This window comes from Carassius gibelio, chromosome A9 (genome assembly GCF_023724105.1).
Source record: "Carassius gibelio isolate Cgi1373 ecotype wild population from Czech Republic chromosome A9, carGib1.2-hapl.c, whole genome shotgun sequence".
Classification (NCBI taxonomy): Eukaryota; Metazoa; Chordata; class Actinopteri; order Cypriniformes; family Cyprinidae; genus Carassius; species Carassius gibelio.
In genome coordinates, this window is record NC_068379.1 from 17,022,206 (window position 1) to 17,045,069 (window position 22,864).

The following is a 22,864-nucleotide window of genomic DNA, read 5'->3' on the forward strand; positions in this document are numbered from 1 at the left end:
TGCTTGCTTATATGACCAATCTAAAAGTAATTGAAGTCATTACACACAAGTCAGACACATATTTTAAACCTTGATCATAATCGATTATTATTTTTAACAAATACTTTCAGAATGTTCAGAATGGTACAAACACTTTCAGAATGGCATTGGTCTCTTCAAATCTGTCCAATTCATATAAACGTTAATTAATTTAAATGTAGGCCTAGGAGTAACATTTGTGACTAAAATTTAGTCTGGAATCTAAAATTTAGTTTGGAATCTATTGTAGAACAGCACACATAGGCTTATAAGTTGTGTTCTGTATAATAAAATTATATTTTATTATATAATATCTTTCTATTTTACTCTTGTGTTACTGTCTATTTACTTTCAGACATAATATTTTTTTTCTAATTACTACTTAAAAAATAATTATGATAATAAACAGAAAGCATGCGTGTGCATAATACCATTTCGTATAACAACCGTGAATTCCCGAGGTTTGAGAGTTTAATATTTGATAAGGTTATCCATTCAGTAAACTTTCCTAACAACATTCTGTATAACATCACCATCTGTTCACTTTTGCTGTGATCGTACAGCAGATGGCGCCACGGTAAAGGCCTCAAGACCCGTTATTGGCACGAGCTCAGGTTCATAAAATAATATGCGCAGACGCAGACGCGTTATGGACAGTCAGATAGCGCACTAGGAGGAAATTCAGCCACCGCTATTGAGACCAGCATATTTTCTTTGGGATATACTGATCACAAAGCCTTTCGACAAGCTTTTTTTCCCGACGGGGCAAACATGGCGACGCTGGGACCGGAGCCCCGTCCTCATTCCCAGCTGCCGTCTGCCGCAGTACAGACGAACCTGAGCGGACTGGGCTCCAGCACGAACCTGCCTTTCAACCGGGGCTTGGAGAGAGCTCTGGAGGATGCGGCGAGCTCCGGATTCCTTAACCTCAGCACAAGAAAACTGAAAGAATTCCCTCGGACAGCATCTAATTATGACCTAACGGATACGGTTGAAGCAGGTACGTTAAAGTGAAGTGATTCTGTGTTTATGTTTAGCACGTTGTTTGTGTGTGCGTGCGCGTGCGCGCACCTGATCGGTCGGATTGCGCTTGGAAGAGTTTCAAACGGCAGTGCTGCTTAAAACGTGTTTTCTCGCATTTTGACCACTTAAATACGTTTAGGCTTTTTAAAAATTTTACTGTAGACCTCTAACTCAACAGAAAGCAGATGAAACATCTGCGTCAGCATTTCCATGAATGTTACAGTACATGTTAGGCTATTGCAGACGGGACAGTGTCCTGGGGCGGGATAAAGAGATGTGGGCTACTTCAGTTGTGTCCAGAAGCATTACAAACTCCCAGCACGGAGCTTCGAGGATGAGTGGGACGAAAGTAACGTTAGTGGATACTGTTATTTTAGCGCGGGACTGTCCATATAAGACTTCCTATGTGAGAAGCTTGTCCACATACTGAGTACTGGAAATCCCCTTACACTTTTGACAGGGGATTTCATTTCCATCTTTGGAGATCAACAGAACACACCAATGCCTATGAAATGAAAACGAATGCACTTGTGGGTTATGTCTTGAAACCAGAACTCTGAGGGCTGATGATCATGGGATCTGCAATTTAACCCTGCATAGAATGATTTGCTGCTTTTATGTGCACTGCTTGTTATGATAATGACAACTTGAGACGTGTATTTCTGCGAGGCGTGTGACGTCAGTAGTGGTAGGGATCTCACAGTGAGTCAAAATGACTAATTCAGTATATTTTTCTGTACATTCACCAGTGACCCTGATAGCACATGTACATCACAGAGATGTCTATATGACATCTGCAAGAAGTGTTTGCTCTTCTGCAATACGTCTATAGGACATTTCCTATATCAGATGTCAAACAGACATTTAGAAAATGTCTTTAAGAGGTGTATGATTTAGAATTTATATATAACTGACATCTTACCAACATCTATCTGATGTTTGTACACAGCAGATGCTTTCCAGAGGAAGAGATCTTTTTTGTTAAATTTTTGTCCTTGATTTTTAATCGATAGGTCTTAACTGCACCCTCCTGTGAAAATGACAGACTTTTCTTGAGTGACATTTTGGTGGACTTGCAGTCCACATGTTTCAAAAGAAACGGTTAACGATTCAGTGTGGATGGTAATGAACAAGAATGATTCACTCACTGAAAAGATTCGGTCCAGTAGTCGTCAAAAAGAACGGCTGCGGGAAAAGCCAAGATGACAGTTGGGAAATGTTCAGTTGGCGGTAGATCTGCTTCCGTTCCCCGTGAATTCCTCCGCACTCCCCTCAGCTCAGAGCCAGGAGAGCAGCTAAAAAAGGAAACAGGAAAGGGCAGACCATGGAAATTGCAAATTCCTAGAATTCTTAAATGGTCTTCTGAAGTACTTTAATGCAGAAAATCACACATCCAGTCCAATGTGATATTTGGAACGTAAGTGTTATTAAGTGACTAAAGATTAACTATTTTAGCTGTTCATGGTGTCACAGCTGACACAGATGAAGTCATCCTTGCCACGAAGATATATGTTCTCATCTCCGCATTGTCAGCATTATGGTTATTTTAAATATAATTCATAGGGCCTTAAGAAGACTTGAGACTTCGGTAGGAGTTGTTTACGACTTGTTCAGGTGTTCTGTGCCTGTTCCACAGCTTATTTCAGCTCATATTTCTCCCTACAGTAGCCTTGGATTCCTCAGAAGTTGTCAGTGTTTTTTTTTTTTTTTTAAACCAACTTGATATTTCAAGCTGGGACATGTTGTTCTCACGAACACACTGTCTTTGTTGCGCACTCACAGGAAGAAAATGTAACAGAGTTTCACAGCTGGTGTTAGGTATTTTTCAATGCTAATAAAATGTAGTGTATTTTTCATGGCCTTGAGCTCTGTCCTTTTTTGCTTCAAGGATGTAATTACCATATACATCAACACTGTTATAATAAAGAGTCATAATTAGCAGAAATATCTCACATGTAGCAAAACTGTACTAGGGAACTAGGGAGTTTTTGATTTTCAGGAATTTCTTTAAAATTCCAAGTTCCAACACAACTGGAAGTGAAAGCACCAAGTTTAATAGCTGTTTTAATGACACAGTTCTGTGTGGTAGTATGTTTAATTGAGCATGTTCATTTTCCCTATTCTTAGAACACTAATAATTTAATAACACCATAATAAACATAATATTCAGCAAATCTCAAAATAAATATCCATTGTCATAATGTACTTTATAATGTTGTGGTACCTGTAACTTTTGAAAAAAAAAAAAAAAAAAAAAAAAAAAACAGCTGAAACTTGTACCAACCCGGAAGTAAGACTTTTCAGCACAGAAATTCTCTGTCATTCTTCTAAATTATTTTTTTAAACTTTTGCCACGTTTAGCTAGCCTGGTAATACCAGACTCTGCTACTTCACTTTGCTTCGTAGACAGAGTCTGGAATGGCATAATAGAGAAGTGTTTTCTCTCTCACTAGGGGGCGCTTGTCTGAAGTTTAAAATCATTGGTTACCGTAAGCCAATCAGATACATTTAGTTATTACGTATGTTATGCGCCTGTACAGCCGCATCGAAGCACAGACATCATGCATCGAACTCAAATCTATGATTGAACTTCCACTGTAAACCTGTTGTAAACACATGATGATGCGAGCGAAATACCGGAGTGAACATGGCTGTAAACGACTTTTTCAGATTATGCGAAGTTAATCTACGCATCTACGTCACGGCTCTCAGCCCGCCCTCTGTTCGTTGATTGGCCCGGCTGTTTCCAGACCGGTGGCAAACAGAAAGCTCTGACGCTGTATCAGACTGAGTACAGAAGCGAAATGAAATTGAGCGGAAGTAGGAAGTCTGACGTAGTCAGGCTAACGTTTAGCATGAGAATCCGTCTCTTTAACACTGTGAACAACTCTGAATACATGAAACAGCATTGCAAACCCCCCCAAAAGTTTGGGATCAGTAATATTTGTATGATTTTTGGAAGAAATGTATTATTTTATACAGTAAGGGTGCAGTAAATTGACCATAAGTGACAGTAAAGTCATGCGGTTTTTAGAGCCATGCAGTATGTGTGATCCACACACACTTCACATGCTTACACTCGCATGTATTACTTGTGACCTGTGCTGAACTCTGACATAGATGCGAGATGATCATGTAATGATGAAGTATCCTCTCTCTCACCTCCTACTTCTGTCTGCTGTCAACCCACACAAGCACGTTGCACATGAGCTCACACGCCATGCACACAAAACGTGTTACACAATGTACACAGTTTGGTTTCGTCTTTGAATTAGGACACACATAAAAACACAAATTGTACACACACACTGCTCACGACACAAACCCTCATCCACATGATAGCGTTTTCATAAATATGGGCATGCAAGCACAAATCCTCCATGATAAGCTCCCTGAGCCAAGTTTTGTTTTTGTGGATGTTCGGGGTTTAATTTCAGTGCGACAACTGCTAATAGGATCGTTGAGTGTTAAGTAGTCTTTTGGCATTCTTGCAAATAATCTAATGTCCAACTTTATTCCTTTATGTTTTCAGTGCTTGGGTGGATGCAGGGGTATTTAATGCGTGGTTAAAAGAATTATGGGATAACACCCACACACATGTACACACAAATACTCCAACCTCCAAATACTGGGTATGTGTAGGAGTGCGTCTTATCGCTGGGCAACACTACTTTGGATAAACATTATGCATTAAAGATGCATCACATCAACACCTTTCAGAGTGTTTGCTAATGCACCATGGAAACAACCAAGCCCAGGCATTCACTGACAGAACCTGAAAACAAGGCCAGGGAGATATAAGAAATGCATTTATTTTGCTGTTTATTTTAATGTTACATTAACATTATTACATATAAGAATCTAATTTGTTACAAAAGGTATTATTTCTTTTCCCCTCACTTGTTTTATTTTTTATAAAAAAACATACAGAATTAGAATGGATTAACATAATTAGTTTCTTTCAATAAAAAGTACTGGTATGTATGTGTGTGACTTAATGGGGGCATCTGTGTCCTGAAGGGTTTTGGCTCAGTAACCTTGAAGGGATTTCCAACCTACGCCTTGTTTCTGTGGGTTTGTAAGAGTGTCACAGCATTGCATGATGATTCTGAATGGCTTCGATTGCTGTAAAATCTGGTGCTGTGTGACAGTCCTTAAACGAACTGTTGGGAAACACGTATTCTCGGAAAAGTATAGCAGGAAAGGGATGGATATCAAATGTATTGGCCTTCATTAGACCTCTATTGTTTATAAATTTATTTGCACTTGCATTGGTACTAGGGCTGCACGATTATGACAAAAAGCACAATTGAAACAACTGCATGCCATAGTTTTATATGAAAATAAACAAGCTGAAAAACTGAAAAACTTTCATTACTTTTTTTATCAAACCTCAAATGTCAGTCGGATTGGTTTCTTCTTAAAAAAAATATTGCATGGTACTATAATATCTAAATTGATAGATAATTGATAATCTGGTATACTAGGCTGTCCTGTAGCTCTATTGGAAGTGACTGAAGTGCAGGTCAAGTTATAAAATGCCCCTTTGTGTGCATCTTTATCAACCTGCGTGAGTAATTGCTACAAATGTGTCTAGATTCTCCATATACTTCTTAGTTATAATGCATTTTAGGATCAATTAAAAGTCCAAATAAAGTTTTGTGAGATTAGGCAGGCAATGCCCAAACAGGTTTTCATGTGTTTGGGAAGTGGTGTGTAAATGTGTGTGTGTGTGTGTTTCCCATGTTTCTCCAGGAGGAAATGGCCTTTTCTGCACATGTTATCATACAATGAACCAAGGAGGAGAAAACATCCTGTCTCTGTCTTACAGAACAAACCTGTGTGTTTTATGCTGGTATACAGTTAGAAAGATATACAAATGAAATTAAGTATATCAGTGTAATACATTGCTCTTTTAATGTTTAGGGCCGTTTCATAGTCAACGCATCTGTACGCATACACATCCCCGAGGCTACGCATCGTTACGCTTCGGCCGCCAAATGTGTCGACCTAGTTTTTGATATGCGCCGATGCACGCAATACTATGCGTTGTCTGTGGGGGCGACATTACAAGTATTGTACATTAATTCAATTATATTGTGTTTACAGAAGAAGAAGGTTTGAATACAATGGCGGGCGAAGAGGAGAAAATTATGCGAACTTATACGTATTCATCCACATTTATACGATAGTTCATCAGCAACAGAATAAACTCCTCTTCAGTTGCCATTGTGATCTGAATATCACGCGACCCGACTCTACTAATATCACCCGACTCTACTACCCCCTGTTGCGTGAGCGGTGTATTGCATACACGCATCGCCCGTGACGCTTGCGTCCACTGTTTAGACTATGAAAGGGAGCGCGTCGCTCACGTTGCTTGCTCGCGTTTCTCGCGTTGACTATGTAACGGCCCTTAAACTGAGCCAGTAAATAACTTCCTACCACCTAGAACTGCATACACTTCTGGTTTCAAATTTTTAGTTGGTAAGATTTTTCCGCTGTATTTTTAAAAATAAAAAACGCATTACAAGCAGTAATACTGTGAAATATTATTATAATTTAAAATAACCATGTTTCTAGTTTAACATACTGCATGTTAAAATGTATTTTATGTAATGGCAAAGCTGAGTTTAATGTTTATTATTATTGAAAGAGATCATTATCAATCTTGGAAACAGTTGTGCTGCTTAATATTTTTGTGGAAAAAGAGATGCATTATTTTCAGGATTCTTTGAAGAATAGGAAGTTCAAAAGAACAGCATTTATTTGAAATAGTGTGTTTTTTTTTTTTTTTTGTTTGTTATGAATTATGAATGTCTTAATACAAGCTTGCTTAACATTTTAACATGGGGTCCCTGCGGGTCATTAAAGTCTCAAAAAGTCTTAAATTCAGTTTTTATCAAATTTAAAGCCATAAAAAGTCTTAAAATATCTTAAATTGTATAAGAAAAGTCATAATAATCATTTCAAGGCATCTTAAATTGGGGCACAGAAAAACAGGAACCATGATATGGCATAATGTGATTGAATATGAAACTTCAAAAAGCAATGATTTTATTGAATTAATGTGAGCGCTGCATGATTGCATGGTGCTTGTGTGCGTGCTACAGACTCATGGTTTCAGAGCAGTTTGCAATCAATGAATATCACAGATTTATGCCAAGTGAATGCTAATTGCTAATTTTCTACTGTTTATGAATTTTGACATTATTTACCTTATATAACTTGCAAATCCATCGCCTTTCCGATGAATTTGCCATTTTAATAAGCACAACTTATTATGTTTAGATCACACATACTGTATCATGTCACATATAATCATATAATCAAAGTTTAAAATGTGAGCTTTATCATTTTATACATTTTCTTTTCTATTTCTTTTTTTTCCAAAACCTGAGTTTGAACTGTAAAGTTGTTTAAATTCTGGTCTGTACAGTAGGGTTGGGATCACGATGTGAGCTTAACATCAATATGTCCGTCATTTATGCAGGTCTTAAAGAATTTGATATAAAAAAATAATAATAAAAAAACTGGAGACACCCCGGTACAGGTGTGTAGGTACAGTAAATATATATCTTGTAAGATCCACATTGTATTTCCATGGTAAATGGTGACCTTCTGATCAGTGATCCATTGTAATATAAAGAACTATGCTCAGACACCAGCTGTTTGTGTCCTTGAGACTGTAATATTACCCAGATTCATCTGCCCTACATGCATTCTGAGACATGAGCTCCACCCAGACACCAAAAAGAGGGTCAGTGTGTTTGTGTATTGATGAAGGTGAAGGTGATATGCTTGTAGTATAAGAATATGTTATTAATGGACCATTTCTTGATCTTGGAGTATGTTATTATGGCCTTGCTATACATTTGCTTATATAATTTCTGGATGTAACATATACATTCATACATGTGTGTGTGTGTGTGTGTGTGTGTGTGTGTGTGTGTGTGTGTGTGTGTGTGTGGTGGGGACAGATGGACTGAGCTTGCTAATCAGGTCATAAGTCTTCTGGTAAAATAAATCAGACCTCTCTGCTCAGGGTATAAAGAGCAGTGATGCACTGATCTGACAGTGAAAATGAAGTGCGAGTTATGGAAGTTGAATTTTTAAATGATGGAATTTAGAAATCAATGACTATAATAATAGACAATTATGCAATTTCATTCCTAACCCAAAATACAATTTTAACATGCACAAATCAGTTTTAAATTTTCTCAGCAGTTGCAATTTTGTCTCCATCATATAATGTTTTTTTAATTGTATGAGCAAATCAAAACAAACCAAAATGTGACTGAAACAAATCAAACAGAAATTAAACATTTCTTAATGCATCGTAAAGAATTATAAACAAGTTAAATCACTATCAGAGCAAATGTGGCTCACCAGCAGCGCTCTGCCATGAGACTCACAATTGTTTCCAATAAAATGTTATGTTAGCATGTTGCTAAGAAATCAATTAGCCTGTCAGACGCACAGCATTTGAAAAAAAAAAAAAGAATAGGTTGTCGTAAAGCAAATGAAATCAGAAATTTTTGTTTGTTAACCTTTCTGAAATCACCAGTAAACCTAAAAATACATATGGCTCACAAATATTTGGTAAAATTGTTAATATTTAATTAGATTCACCCGTTTTTATTATTATTATTATTATTATTATTATTATTAATTAATTCAAATTAACAGAGATTTTCTCTCTAAATCCATGATTATCAAAATGAAAGCAGTGCTGTGATTTCCTTTCTGGATTACCCGCAGGTCAAAAACTCAAATTTAAGCATTGATGGACAAACACACACTCCTCTCGTCCGGTGTGAATCAGTGTGCCACTGTCTGTCAGAGAGAAACAGTTTGCTTATCCAACAAAACTCAAAGAGCACAATTACGCACTCAGCATCACACTGCGAGTGGACACACAGAGGAATGCTGAGTGGCAGAAACACGAGCACAAATGCAGCACTCCACTTGCATGTGCATTTAACTGTTTTTTCACACTTGGTATATATCTAAATCAGAACCATCTGTTTTACTGTAAATAAGTACGCGCACACACACACACACACACACACACACACACACACATATACACACACACACACACACACACGCACTCAGCTGATTATTCCAGCTATAAGCCACAAGATGAGGCCGCACCCAGTGCAACATAATGACAGACTGTGTTTCTGGCCTTTTCCCACATCAGAGACACTGTAAAGAGAGGACAAGAGTGTTTGAGTGGAAGAATGAACAATTAGAGCTCAAATAAAGGAATGAGAGATGTAATTAACTTAATGAAAACTTCACTCACCCAGTGTGTGTGTGTCTGTGTATCAAATTCTGCTGTCCTTTTGCGGCTCTTCATTCTGCTATACTGTTTATATTGCACTATATCCACAAGACAGAACATTTACGATAACTCTGATTCATCATGTGGCCTTCTGTTTTACCACCTGTATTATTATGGAGGTTATCAGTACATTTTAAGGTAAAAAAACTGATTTTGGTTGTTAAATTAACATTTTATAATTTCACGAGTTTGCTCCCTTGACAGCCCATGTGTTGTCAGACCTCACATTCAACTTCAAATCTCTTCTGTCCTTCTCTCCTGTTCTCTCTCTCATGTGTCTATAATAGGGATGTAACAATTCAATCAACTCACAATTCGATTCAATTCAATTTATGATTCAATACACAGTTTTTTGTGTGTATGTTTTTTACACAAAATTATATTTAAGACAAATTAAGAATTAAATGTGTCCTTTTAATATTTCTTGGACGAAATGCTCTTTCTTTGTGAAATTGAAATATAACACTATAATAATATGCTAAAATTGCACTTGCATATTATTGATCTTTTGTTGATTTTAATTGCTTCTGTTGTCCTCATTTGTAAGTGGCTTTGGATAAAAGCATCTGCAAAATTTTAATAGAATGTAAATGTAAATAACAAAACTAAATTTACATTTTAAAGCATGCCCCAAATCAAATAAATAAGTAACCCAAATTAAATAAATCTCTTCATATAAACAAAATAAAGCTTTTTCTGTTTTATTTCCATTTAAAATTAGTGGCAGCCACTCTATTTTAATCATGATCCAAACAAAGATGCTGCATACGCGCAACATGAGCGGATTTTAATTGAAATTAGATTGTATACTTTCGGAATTTTGAAGCAAAAACAGAATGGTTTGATTTCAGTTTTGAGAAACTAATCATAAATATATCTGCATAAAACAGCAGACAAACTAAATGAGACACAGATTCACTCTCTGCCAGTAGGTGGCGCATAAAGCGTTTCCTTGGTTTGCGCTGTAAACGAAGCAGTGCTGCACTTATGAACTTTAATATGCATTATTCAGGGGCAAGATGAAAAGAAAAAATACCACCTAAACTTTTCTGAAGACGGTAAGTTCCCCTCAGACGTTCATTTATAAAAGCTCCTACCCCTACATGAATCGCGATTTGTTTAGCATCTCAACCAATTTGAATCGTCACATATAACTCGCGGTTAAACGTTACATCCCTTACATCCCTTATCTACAACCATTTTGTCCTTAAACCATAGGGATGGCAGTGTGTGCGTGCTTTTCATCAGGGGCTTGTCTGATAATCCATGCCATCTGTGCCATCTTTTTGCCCATTGTGTGCTCTGAACAGAACAAACAACCTCAACACAGACCGCTGTTACAGCTCAGCAAGACGAGAGACGTTATAGCGACGTCTGTACGATTAAGATCATCAGGAGTCTACACTAGAAAAAAGATCAGGGATCAGAAGAGTTTTTATTCGGCCTCCGTCCTGCAGCACATCATGCGGGCATGTTTTCTTGAGTTTCCGGGTCTGTGTTTTATCTGCTGTCTCTCTCTTTCTTGGCTGTAGCTGACTTTGTTCATATTGGTGGGACACTATTACCTGCAGTATGTGTGTTTAATATAATGTCGTTCAGTAAAACAATTTTACGTGATGACTATTTACCAACATCATTTTGTTTTGTTGATCATATTTGTACAAGCTGTAGACTTTGTCTACGGGCCTAAAAAGACCTGTTTCATAAATAATTATTCATCCCTTTGTGTTTTGATCTTTCCCCATATAGCTGAGACTGGGGTGAGCCAACGGTGCAGTGTGATAGCACACATAACTTTATAAGCTGTCCATTCATATGTTCCTTATATGAAAGTAATACTCTGTTTAATATTAATATGCACTGGTGGTTGCCCATCACATGAGCTGTTCGTTCAGACACACTGAAGACACATCTAGGTTATGTCCCATGTTTACTCAGGTTTTGAGGTGAAGAGCTTTTTCTGTTTTAACAGCACTTGAAATCAAATTGCTAACACATGCACATCTTTGATGGGCCAAATATTTTTTGACCTTTGTGATCTGTCAGTAATCCACACATCCTGACATAAGATAATTCAGAATCTAGTCAACATTACTCTATATATTAGAGTATAGATTATGCATACATGATGCATCTGTGACCGCGTTGCATGTATGTCTTTTTTCGTTACATTGGTGATTATAAATTTTGTTAATAATATAATATTTATATTATAAATTATTATATATATATTAAAAAAATATTTTATGCTTTTCGGTATAATGTTATAAATTCATTGTTGTATAGAGTTAGGTCTTTGTAAAAAGAAGTGTGCTAATTGTATTGTATCCTAAAAGTAAAAATAAAAAAATAAATAATAATAATAATATTAATGAAATAATACTTGAAGAGAGTACACTTTTATGACATTTTTATATGTTTTTTTAACACACATAAGTAGCGTCTTTGAAAAAGCACTTTATAATAATGCATTTTTAAATCAATGTTTTAATACATTTTTGTTGTGCTTTAAAAAAAGTAAACGTATATTGTCATAATAACATGATTTTGTGCAATAATAATTTTCATCTTATCAGAATCAGACAGAATTTGATCATCATTGCATCTCTGGTTCAGAGTTTCAAAGTTAGAGATCTCCAGTTGTTATTTCTGCTTTTTCTTAGTGATTTATGGTTTGGGTATTATGTTTTTTGAACCTTTGAACTTATTAGGGTTAATGGTTTGTAGGACTATATATCTAGGTCTTGTCTCAGTAAACTGGATGGATGTATTTTGAATGCATGTATACTGTAGAGTATTTTGGGTGCCTCGTTCTTTGCAAGCTTGTCTAATGCATGAAAACAATTGTGTGTGTGTGTGTGTGTGTGTGTGTCTTTGGGACTGTCCTGTGCTATTAGCACTCATACAGTCTCTCACAGGGCTGTGTGTATGGTTTCCATGGAAACACTGATGCGTAGTGACAAGGGGGTATAGGTCAGTGTGGTACAGTTGTCATAATGTCTACAGGGAGCGAGTAGTACGTTTAGTCACATACTCTCACAGTAAAGTCAACTGCTACAGAGTTTCATAAATATTACTATAAAAACATGGCCTGAAACATTAGCAAAACATTGATCACGTTGATGAAACAATCTGGTCGGTAAACCCTTGCACATTTGTTAAATGTCATCATTTAAACAATGACCTCACTTTTAAGCATGTGAATTACTAAATTCGTTTGGGCACTACCAATTATGGCTTTTGAAATGAGGTGTGTGTGTGTATGTGTTCAGGAAGGGAACCTAACCTTGGGATCCCCTCCTTCACACACTCACAGATGTTTTTGCTAATGTTTGCATCATTGTTATATGCACTTGTGAATGCACCTCCCTGTGTCTAGCTGTGGTACTACAACAACAAATGTAGCATTGAGTGTAACATAAAGTCATGCTGGTTGCATAATAAAGGCTCTAGCTTCTTTTTTAAAGCATTCGTGTTAACTGAACTCTTTCTCTCTCAGAGCTGTCAAAGAATCGCTTGATTGACATCCCGTCAGAGGTGTGTCATCTGGTCTCCCTGGAAACGCTGAACCTTTATCACAACTGCATCAGAAGCATTCCTGATTCCATCATCAGCCTTCAATCCCTGACCTGCTTAAACATCAGGTGAGCGTCACACTAAAGCCTGGAATACACAACACGATGTTTGCCCTGATTTTCTGCTGATTTACAGTCAGGAGAAGTTGACGCTAGTTGCAGAATGTCCGAGCTAGACTACAGATTTGAGTTGACAGATTCCATAGAAAATCATAAAGTGTATAGTATGCTGGTCACAGACTCCATCCAGTTGTTTGATATTTTCAGTTTAATATTTTCAGGTGCATCTTTCTGCATGATTTTTTTGTTGCTGGAACCACTTTAAAGTTGGGCAGTGTATGATCCTTAGTCGTGTAGTGTATGATGGTCACTTTTCCTTTGTCACTATTTACAAAGTCGCTAAGTGTATGATGCCTAGTGTTTTAAAAATAATTTCAGATTTTAAAAGTCATGTAGTGTAGCTATTCCAACCTTAACACATACACATACATACATAAATGACATTGTGTTATGTCTCTGTTTTCTTAACTCAGAACTGTATGATTAATTTGAACTTTGATTTCCAGTTTGATAAATGAACTGTGATTTAAACCTCTGCAATGTTTACAATCTCCCTGACAAAACTAACAAAAATGAACACGTTTCACAAATTGGATTAAAAAATGCTAAATAACCACATATATTACCAAGGTGAAAATTTTAAAAAAGTTTAACACCACTCTCACAATTAAGCTTAATACAAAATAATATTTTTTAATTAAACACAAAAGTTGTGTGTCACAAGTTATGTGGTATAGAACAGTTAAAAAAAAAAAAAATCAGTCAATATGCTTTTTTTAAGATATGAATTAAACTCATCAAAAGTGAAAACTTACATGTGTAATACAAAAAAAATATTTGTAGTCCAAATAAATGCTGTTCTCTCTTGACCTTTTTATTTATTGAAGAATTCTGAAAAATATCAAGCAGCACAACTGTTTTAAACATTGATAATAATCAAATATTTTAATCAAATAAATGCTTCTTTGATTAGCATAAGATACTTCTTCCAGAAAAAAATAAAAATAAATTACTTTCCCCAAAGTTGTGAACGGTACTGTTATTATTATGCTAGTATTATTTTCCAAACATAACATATATGATTGCATGTTTGTGCATCAGCAGACCAAACCTAATGTGGTATTAAAATATTTTATTTGAATATGTTTTTTTAATGATATTTTTCAAATGTATTTCATGGGTCGATTGAATGAATATTTGATTAGTGAAACTTAAGGGAGCCCCAAATAACTAGAGTCCCAATAATGTGGTCTTTAGGTTGTTTCTAAAGATGTGTGGTTAAATATTTATGGTCATTAAAATACCTGAATGGTATTGTTATAATTAGGTTTTAGATACATATACAGCCCAAAGAGTAAAATCAAAGTGCACTACATAACATACAACAGTGAAGTAAACCAAATAAACATACTTTTCCCTCTGGTTGTCCTTCCTGCTTCTGTTAAATGTAAATAGACCCCCACACACACATACTCTCCCTCTGGTTTTCTCTCTCCAGCCAAATGTCTCCTGCAGAAGGCCTGATTTTCACACTGAGTTCATTAGCGATGGAATTTGTTTTGTAAGAAGCTAATGAAGCTCTAAACTCTTAACAGTTGAGAAGAGTGAACATAAACTGGAGATGGAAAATCAAGCAGAAAAACCAAGTGAGATCATGAAAAATGCATGAAAGATCACAAGAATATGGAATCGCCAAAAGAAAACAAAAAGAGACTGGCACACAGATTTCTATGTTTTTCCTCTAGTTCTGCACACACATGCACAGAGTTGAACAACTGTATATTTGTCTTTCATCCTCTAGTCATAACAGGCAAAGTGTGTCTATTAGTAGCTATTACTTCCCTTGAACTCATGAACAGTTCCGTGAAGTCAAGTCTTTTTCCTGTTTATTATCATACAGACGGAAATGATGAAGTGTTACAGGAAGGCTACAGCACACACATGACCAAGAAAAACAGAATGATGTTTTATTTATATTTGAATATCAGTCTTTTATGAGTTAATAATGCACATTCTCCTCTCTTCAGTGCCACAGTTGAACTGTTGTGTAACAAGTTCATCCTTTTAATTTTATATATATATATATATACAAAAATACAAATACGCGTACGTGTGATAATGCTTTGTTTTAATTTTGTATATTTTCTTGTTACGTATTTTATTGATATAACTAAAAGTTGGAAATTGCAATAATTTAGATAATTAAATGCACTTCAACCCCCATGAGTTACAAACAAAGTGAAAGTACAGTACATGTACAGTACAGAAATGTCAGACAAATGTCCCTCATAAAAGACAAAGCAAAATATCACATCGGTTACAGCACAGATGCATTAAAAGAGAAAAACAAGTCACAAATAGAAAATAAAAATGATCATGAATTTAAGAAATAAGATATATTTTCTTATGTATTTAACATCTTTGATGTTTATTGTGCCCCCCACAATCCTAAAACCTTTTTATTTCTAGGTTCAAATTATATTTTGTTTCCTACATTTTCCCCACTTATTAAATCAAATAAATGAATGCTGTGATTGAAGTTTTCCAGATGAATGATTCTGCTTGAGTAGCATGAAGGAAGATGCTGTAACATGTTTTGTTTGAATGTCGTGGTTCTGTAGCCGGAACCAGCTGTCGGTGCTGCCAGCGTGTGTGTGTGGTCTTCCTCTGCGAGTGCTCAACGCCAGCAATAACAAACTCAACGCACTTCCAGAAAGCATTGGCCAGCTCACCAATCTCATGGAGCTGGTAAGTGTGAGCATGTGTGCTGTACCTCTGATGTCTGCGTATAAAAGAGATGTTTGTGATATTTGCTCTGTGTTTTATGACTATATTGCCACGCTGACTCACCCTCAATTCTCAATTTGACTCATATCTGCTTGTAGTGAATATACTGCATTTCTATCTTTCCAGTGTTTTTTTTTTTTTTCTTGTAGTTCTTCTCCCTGTCTTTTTTCTCCTGCTCTGTTTTGTAACCATAGATAGAACATACACAGAGCAGGTTTTCTAGTTGATGCCAGGTGGGATCTCATATAATATAGTACAACAGGCACTTAGTTAGAGTGAGTGTAATGAAAGGTTTTTGCAGAAGCTTGTGTTTGAGAAGAAGGTAAATATGTAACTCTAAACTCTTCCTCTATCTTTTTTTCCCATCAGGATGTAAGCTGTAATGAAATCACAGCTCTTCCACGTCACATTGGCCAACTCAGAGCTCTGAGGGAACTCAATGTGCACCGAAACCTTCTCTGTGTCCTGCCAGAGGGTGAGTCTGCAATCAGTGTGTCTGTGAATGTGTGTGTTTGTATCCTTTCTACATCCTCCTTATCTCTGCAGAATGGTTTCAGTTTCTCTGACAACTTCACCTTTATAACTACTCATCACATTACCAATAAAAACTTCCTCCTGTTGCTCCAGAGCTACAGGAAATCTAGCCTTTGTTTGACCCCTGCTCCACCAACCTTCTTATTCGGGTCCTCTCTGTCATCATTTACTCTCATGTCATTTTAAACCCATAAGAGTTCATCCATCTTTGAAACACAAATGAAGACACTTTTAATGAAACCTGTCCACCAGTAAGCTTTGTTTTTGCTTGTCACGCGAGCATGTTTGAACTTCCACAAGAAACAACTTCATATGGATTACTTATACCGTGTATTTTTGTAGTTTTTAATGCATGGGAGTTTTGGTGGAGACACAGAAACCTCATTTTTCAATAAAAATATACTTCATTTGTGTTTGGAAGATGAAAGTAAGTTATACATGTTTGGAATGACATTAGGTTGAGTAGTTGTTAGAACTATCCTTTTAATTAATGCAGATAGCTGTTATGACACCCATTGAGCACTATCAAAATTCAAGAAACTGAACATCTAATCTTTTTACTTTAAGTAGTATCAAACTCTATTGCTCAGTCAGGCCACTTCATCCTTCCTTCATCTGTGTAATTCAGTGAGCAATCATTTTGGAACATTCACTACATATTTGAACAAAGCCAAATAAAACCCTCAGCCTCATGTTGTACTTGTATAAACATATAAACTAACATTGACACAACACTCTTGTAAGTTGTTCTGAGTAAAAGCTGAATGCCGAGAACAGTAAGTGTGAGTGTTTCTTTAGATAACAGTGAGAAAGTGTTTAGTGTTGATAGAGCTGAAATGATTGTGTGAGCTTAATGCTTGCATTATCTGAAACATTCTGTAACCGAGATTTTGCAGCTCAGCTAATATTCTGCTAAATTATGCTGGCAGGTTATAAATAAAAATAGGATTTGTTGTGGTCTCTTCAAGCACACTGTGCCAAAATGACCTCATGGAGCTAAAGCATTAATATAGATTGCCTGAGAGATCAGCTGATAATTTGTTTTTTTAAAATTGATTAATTGCTGTGTTTTAGTCACCAGGACCAGTAAAAAACATGTATAAATACCAGCAAGTACCATATTTGAAATAATAATTAATTAATTAATTTATTTAATTTTATTTTACTTAATTTTATTTTATTATATATATATATATATATATATATATATATATATATATATATATATATATTATTAGCATTTCAAGAGCTGTCGTGTGCATGTTTGATTGTTTCCCTGTTGTTGTTGTTGTTGTTGTTTTACATTTTGGCAGTCCCCTCTGCCCCCTTATTGCAAAATATATTCACTTCTAATGTGACTTACTAATTCTCTGTATGTGTGTTTCAGATTTGGCAGATTTACCCCTGGTCAAGTTTGATTTCTCCTGTAATAAGGTTTCTACTATTCCTGTCTGCTATCGAAAAATGGCCCAGCTCCAATCACTACAGCTGGAGAACAATCCACTTCAGAGTCCTCCTGCGCAGGTAACACACACTCACGCAATTCATTCTTCAGTTCTCTCACAATTGCCATTATAATTGACATTATTTTCACTGCTTTCAGATCTGCATGAAGGGCATGATTCATATATTTAAATACCTCGCCATGGAGGCATGCCGGAGTGACAAGATGGCCGATGCCATGTACCTTCCTGTCTCAGACCGCCTCAGCTTGACACGACCCACGAATGGGAGGTCAGTCCCCATGATTATAAAGGAGTATTTCAAGTAGATTGAATTCAGTAGAATTCATGAAATCGTGATATTGTTAATAGTTATATTTTATAAAAGTGAGAAGTGGACTGAAAAGAGAATTGAATTACTGTCAAAACCAGTGTCCTTTTATTCTTTCGGTCTTCTATATTTAATCTTTACATAATATGAATATTTGTCAAAGTAATCAACATATATATTTTTTAACCAAGTCGTGCACCTCTAAATGGGTGTATAAAAAGATCTGAATGTAGAATACAATGTGGAATCTAAAACAAATCCAGGTCGCGTGTGTATGTGTGTTGGCTGTCATTATCATCCTTATCTCAGGAGAATCCTTTTAATAGACTTCAGAGGGAGCGAGAGAGACTGAAAGATTTCTTTCCCTTTCTCATCTGAGAGACATAGGCGGCTTCTCTCTTTCTTTCTGTCCTGCACGATGCTTGTTAACCTCTAACCCCTTCTTCTTTCTGTCTCAGCATTGAGGACATCGATCAGCACAAGAAACTTGACAGTGACTCTGGGGTGGGCAGTGACAACGGAGACAAACGCCTTTCTGCTACAGAGGTCAGTCTGTATGTGTGTGAGTGTAAGTGTCTGTCTGAGTATCTGCTATGTGTTTTCATCAGTGTTGCAAATTTATAGCACTGCCACTATTAAAGACACATGTTATTGTGTTAGTTTGCTTATGGCTGAGCTGCAATAAAACTCTAGCAGAACTGAGATCATATACTTTGGGGACAAAGGTCTTATTGCTGCTATCTGGCAGTTATAATCTACAGTGGCATACAGTGTTTCTGTTACATCTTAACATCGGGAAAGCACAGTATATCAGTGGTTTGGTGTCTCTGTAGTGTTATGCTGGGAAGCTCCGCCCATAGTGAATTTGTATTGGTCCAAAATCCCATACAAAATAGCTGTGTTAAACATCAAATAACTCTCATTGGCTGTTATTGCGGCGTTTTGCAGAGCACATTGACTTTCTGTGTGAACAGATAAATTACTTCACATTGGAAATGTATTGTTATGTGCTTAGTAAAGACACAACAACACTGAAGATATTAAATTTAAATTAAATTAAAAACAAATATTTAAAAAATTAATTTGTGTATTTAGCAGATGCTTTTATCCAAAGTGACTTACAGTGCATTCAGGCTAACAGTTTTTACCTAATGTGTTCCCTGGGAATCGAACCCACAACCTTGCGCAGTTAACGCAATGCTCTACCACGTGAGCCACAGGATTTTATTTATATAATAATAAATACTAATAATATAAAGCCTAAGGGTTGCTTCTCAACAGTGTCTAGTGTATTTTTTAGTGCTTGTTTAGGTGATGTTTTAGATTGTGAGTTTGTGTGTTCCAGCCATCAGATGAAGACAGTCTCAGCTTGAATGTGCCCATGACCAACATCACAGAGGAGGAGGGCTTGAGCAAAGACGACTCCAGTGAACACATCAGCGCTCTGACAGGTGCTGCTCACACGCACAAACACGCCCTCACATGTGTGGACAGGATATTAAAGGCCTGTGAAGAAAAACATCCTCTTACTGGGCTGACACAACAGCGATACTGTAGACGGTGTGTTTGAGACCCAGGTTAAGCCCAGGGGAGGGTCCCGGACAGGAAGTGTGGATACTGGCTGGGAAGTCAGTGTCAGCACATAAGGTGAATTAAGGGAGGAGGAGATGAGAACCGAGAACTTTGCAGGAAGAAAGGAAAACTGTTTGTGTGTGTTCTGCAAAAGAGTGTGTGACTGCTAAGCTGATTGGGAGGGTCCTTTAGTCTTTAAGCTTTCAACAAGATTTACTGGACACATCAACTGTGTGTCTGCATGGATGAATGAACGTGTAAATGTGTGCAAAGAACACGTCAGCATTTTAACTTCTTTAGGTTTCTGTTTGTTTTTCATTTAGAGGATAGTTCCAGGGTTCAAATTAAGTTTTATCTACAGAAGTTATGGCATAATGTCAGACATTGCATTAAAGTTAGGCACTTACGTTAGTCATTAGGTCATTCTAATCTGCTTTTATTTACATTTAGTGTCAGTGAAAACATATTTTAGTCAGTATAATAATTGAGTTTATGTTTATGTGTGTGGTTGTATCTGGTAGCAGACAGAAGTTCATCAGAATCTCTCAAGGACCATCTGGGCTATCGAGACTCTACCCTCAGCTCACCGTTTGTCAACTACATCAAAGTGAGTGTGAGACTGCTTCTTTTCATGGTCTGTCAGAAGTGTGTTTGTATTGAAAGCTGGAATTTAAGGATCAGGAGGTTTCACACTGCCCAGACAAGTTTCGATCAGTTTTAAGCAGATTTTCCAGTCTTGCTTTCTTCCTCTCTTTCATTACACTGTTATGCTTTTGCCACTTTAAGCGGTGCTGTGCAGAAGCCAGATTAAGTTTTTGTTGTTGTTTTGAAAACTAAACTAGCTGAGCACATTATCCTGCCCTGAACTCTGATGTTAGCAGTTTCTGTTTTAAGACCAGCAGATTTTTGGGTGCCAACTCAGTGCAACATTTTTTGCTTAAATTGTGAGAATCAGTCGTAGATTGTGACTTTTCCAGTTGGTTGTGACTTAATGGATAAGGAAAAATATTTAAAAATATATATATATATATATATATATATATATATATATATATATATATATATATATATATATATATATATATATATATATATATATATATATATATATATAATATTTTAGAGCTTGGCATATTAAATATGTGTATTTGTAAATTGTATGAACGTGCTCATGGAGTTCTATAAATATTTTAATAATTTTTTACTTTTCCAGAAGGTCACATTAAATTAAACTGTTTCATATATCAAGGTTTTTCAGGGCTGGGGGAATCTTTGTTCTTCAGAGACCAAGCATAGTTGTTGAATTCCATTTTGTTTTTATTTAGCTTCATTTAATTCTTATTTGTGACCCTGGACCATAAACAGTTTTTTTTTAAATTAAGATTGATGCAGATCTGAAAGCTGAATAAATATGCTTCCCATTGATGTATGGTTTAATAGAATAGGACAATATTTGGCCGAGATACAACTATTTGAAAAATCTGCAATCTGAGGGTGCAAAAAAATCTAAATACTGAGAAAATCGCCTTTGAAATTGTCCAAATGAGTTCTTAGCAATGCATATTACTAATCAAAAATTACTGACTTAAATTAGTGACTTAAGACCTTTTTGTGTTTTTTGTGAGGTTTTGTGCTGCAGGGTCACATTTTATCTAATTTTAAATAATTCATGTGAAACTTAACATTCATAAAGGGATTTTCTTGTTCTGAAAGGTTAGAAAGAAATCATCGCATTTTAAAGAATATTGTGGGCAGATCTGGCTTGAAACTGGTTTGATCTTTTTTGTTTTATTTATTTGTTTGTTTGTTTCTTCATACTGTAATGTTGACAGTTTCTCATTATAATTGTAATGTTCTAGTTCTAGTAGAGCTCCAGCTGGAGTATTTTATATTATCATTTTTGTTCAGTACAATGGTCTTCTCTTTCCTGTCTTTAACTACCCTATTCCCTTCATTCCATTCTTTTCTTGTCATATTTTTCATCTGTCTCTCTTGGCACAGTGCTTCATGTTCCAGTAACTGTTAGTTTATCTGATAGCGTCTCATTGCATCATTGGATTGGCGCAGACAGTGTTTATTTGTGCATTAGCAGTTCCCTAGTGAAGTAATCCACGTCTAGAGGGACATTGTGTGTATAAAGGGGGTGCGTGTATTCCCATCTGCGTGTGCGTCATCCTCTCCAACTGGCGGTGGTGTATCTGATTTTTAATTCTAACCAATTAGGCCTCTAGGCTGTAGTCACTTGACAGAGTTTGCATGTTGATGTGTGTGTGTGTGTGTGTTTGAAGGGTCGAGGTGTTGACTTCGATGAGCCCCTCAGGATAGAGGAAGACACCAACTGGGTTTCAGAACAAACGTATGTTTATATAAGGATATTTATCGAGTACTTTTCTTTCTGTTGTTTTGTCTGTGTATCTCTGTTTCTATCTTTTCTCACTGACTTTTGCATTCTCTGAATTTGGTCACTAGTTAAACCATATATATTCATATATATACCATGCTACTGGGTCCAACAGATCAAAGGTCAATATGATTAATCAGCTAAAGGAAGCTGTGGAGATGCTACAGGATCCTAACAGGTATCTGTTGTTTTCCTCCTTTGACAACTTGCAAATCACTGCTAATATTAGATGCATTTCTTTGAGTTGGTTATTCAGCATTGCTAACAATCCGTAACATGTGGCCTACCACAACATAGAGATAAAAACAAATGATTTGCATGTGCTGTTCTTTAACCCAAGCCTATGTTAATGCTGTGTCATCACAAAATGTAAACTATTGTCCTGACCCACTAAATATAATATTAAACATTAACATAAGGGTTTTCTGTAAAGCTGCTTTGAAACAATGCTTGTTGTGAAAAGTACTATGCAAATTAAACTGATTTGACTTGTTTTGTGTGTGTATATATATAGGGTTAACATGAACTCTGCTGATCTCTCCAGTATTAAGCTCTACCCTGTGGAAATGGTTACAGTAGATGATTCGCTCAAGTAAGTTACAACCTCACAGCTTAAATGTTTTACAGTAAATACAAAATAGTAGTAATACTAATACACTCAAATGCTGCTTTGCATGTTAAGGTTTTCACCAACACCCCATTCTTGTTTTTGTCTTCCTGTAGTGGCCAAGAGAGTGTCGATTGTCAGGCAACGCCTAAGGTAAACCACAG

At 36.3% G+C, this 22,864-nt stretch overlaps 1 protein-coding gene across 11 annotated transcripts in view; it reads left to right on the forward strand.

The window, feature by feature from the left end:
• The first annotated feature begins 659 nt into the window (after positions 1–659).
• LOC128019809 (leucine-rich repeat and calponin homology domain-containing protein 1-like) overlaps positions 660–22,864 on the forward strand; it is a 39,570-nt gene continuing 17,365 nt past the window's right edge. For 7 of the 11 annotated variants that reach the window (XM_052606065.1, XM_052606067.1, XM_052606070.1 and 4 more), the window contains exons 1-13: positions 671–1,018; positions 12,891–13,035; positions 15,648–15,774; positions 16,183–16,288; positions 17,735–17,871; positions 17,951–18,081; positions 18,579–18,666; positions 19,466–19,571; positions 20,214–20,299; positions 21,981–22,048; positions 22,209–22,271; positions 22,608–22,685; positions 22,817–22,853. In XM_052606065.1, the coding sequence (XP_052462025.1) occupies positions 790–1,018; positions 12,891–13,035; positions 15,648–15,774; positions 16,183–16,288; positions 17,735–17,871; positions 17,951–18,081; positions 18,579–18,666; positions 19,466–19,571; positions 20,214–20,299; positions 21,981–22,048; positions 22,209–22,271; positions 22,608–22,685; positions 22,817–22,853 (1,401 nt within the window). In that variant the 5' untranslated portion in view covers positions 671–789. Of the gene's footprint in view, positions 1,019–12,890; positions 13,036–15,647; positions 15,775–16,182; positions 16,289–17,734; positions 17,872–17,950; positions 18,082–18,578; positions 18,667–19,465; positions 19,572–20,213; positions 20,300–21,980; positions 22,049–22,208; positions 22,272–22,607; positions 22,686–22,816; positions 22,854–22,864 lie in introns of all 11 variants that reach the window. The other 4 variants (XM_052606061.1, XM_052606064.1, XM_052606059.1 and 1 more) reach the window with 3 other exon arrangements.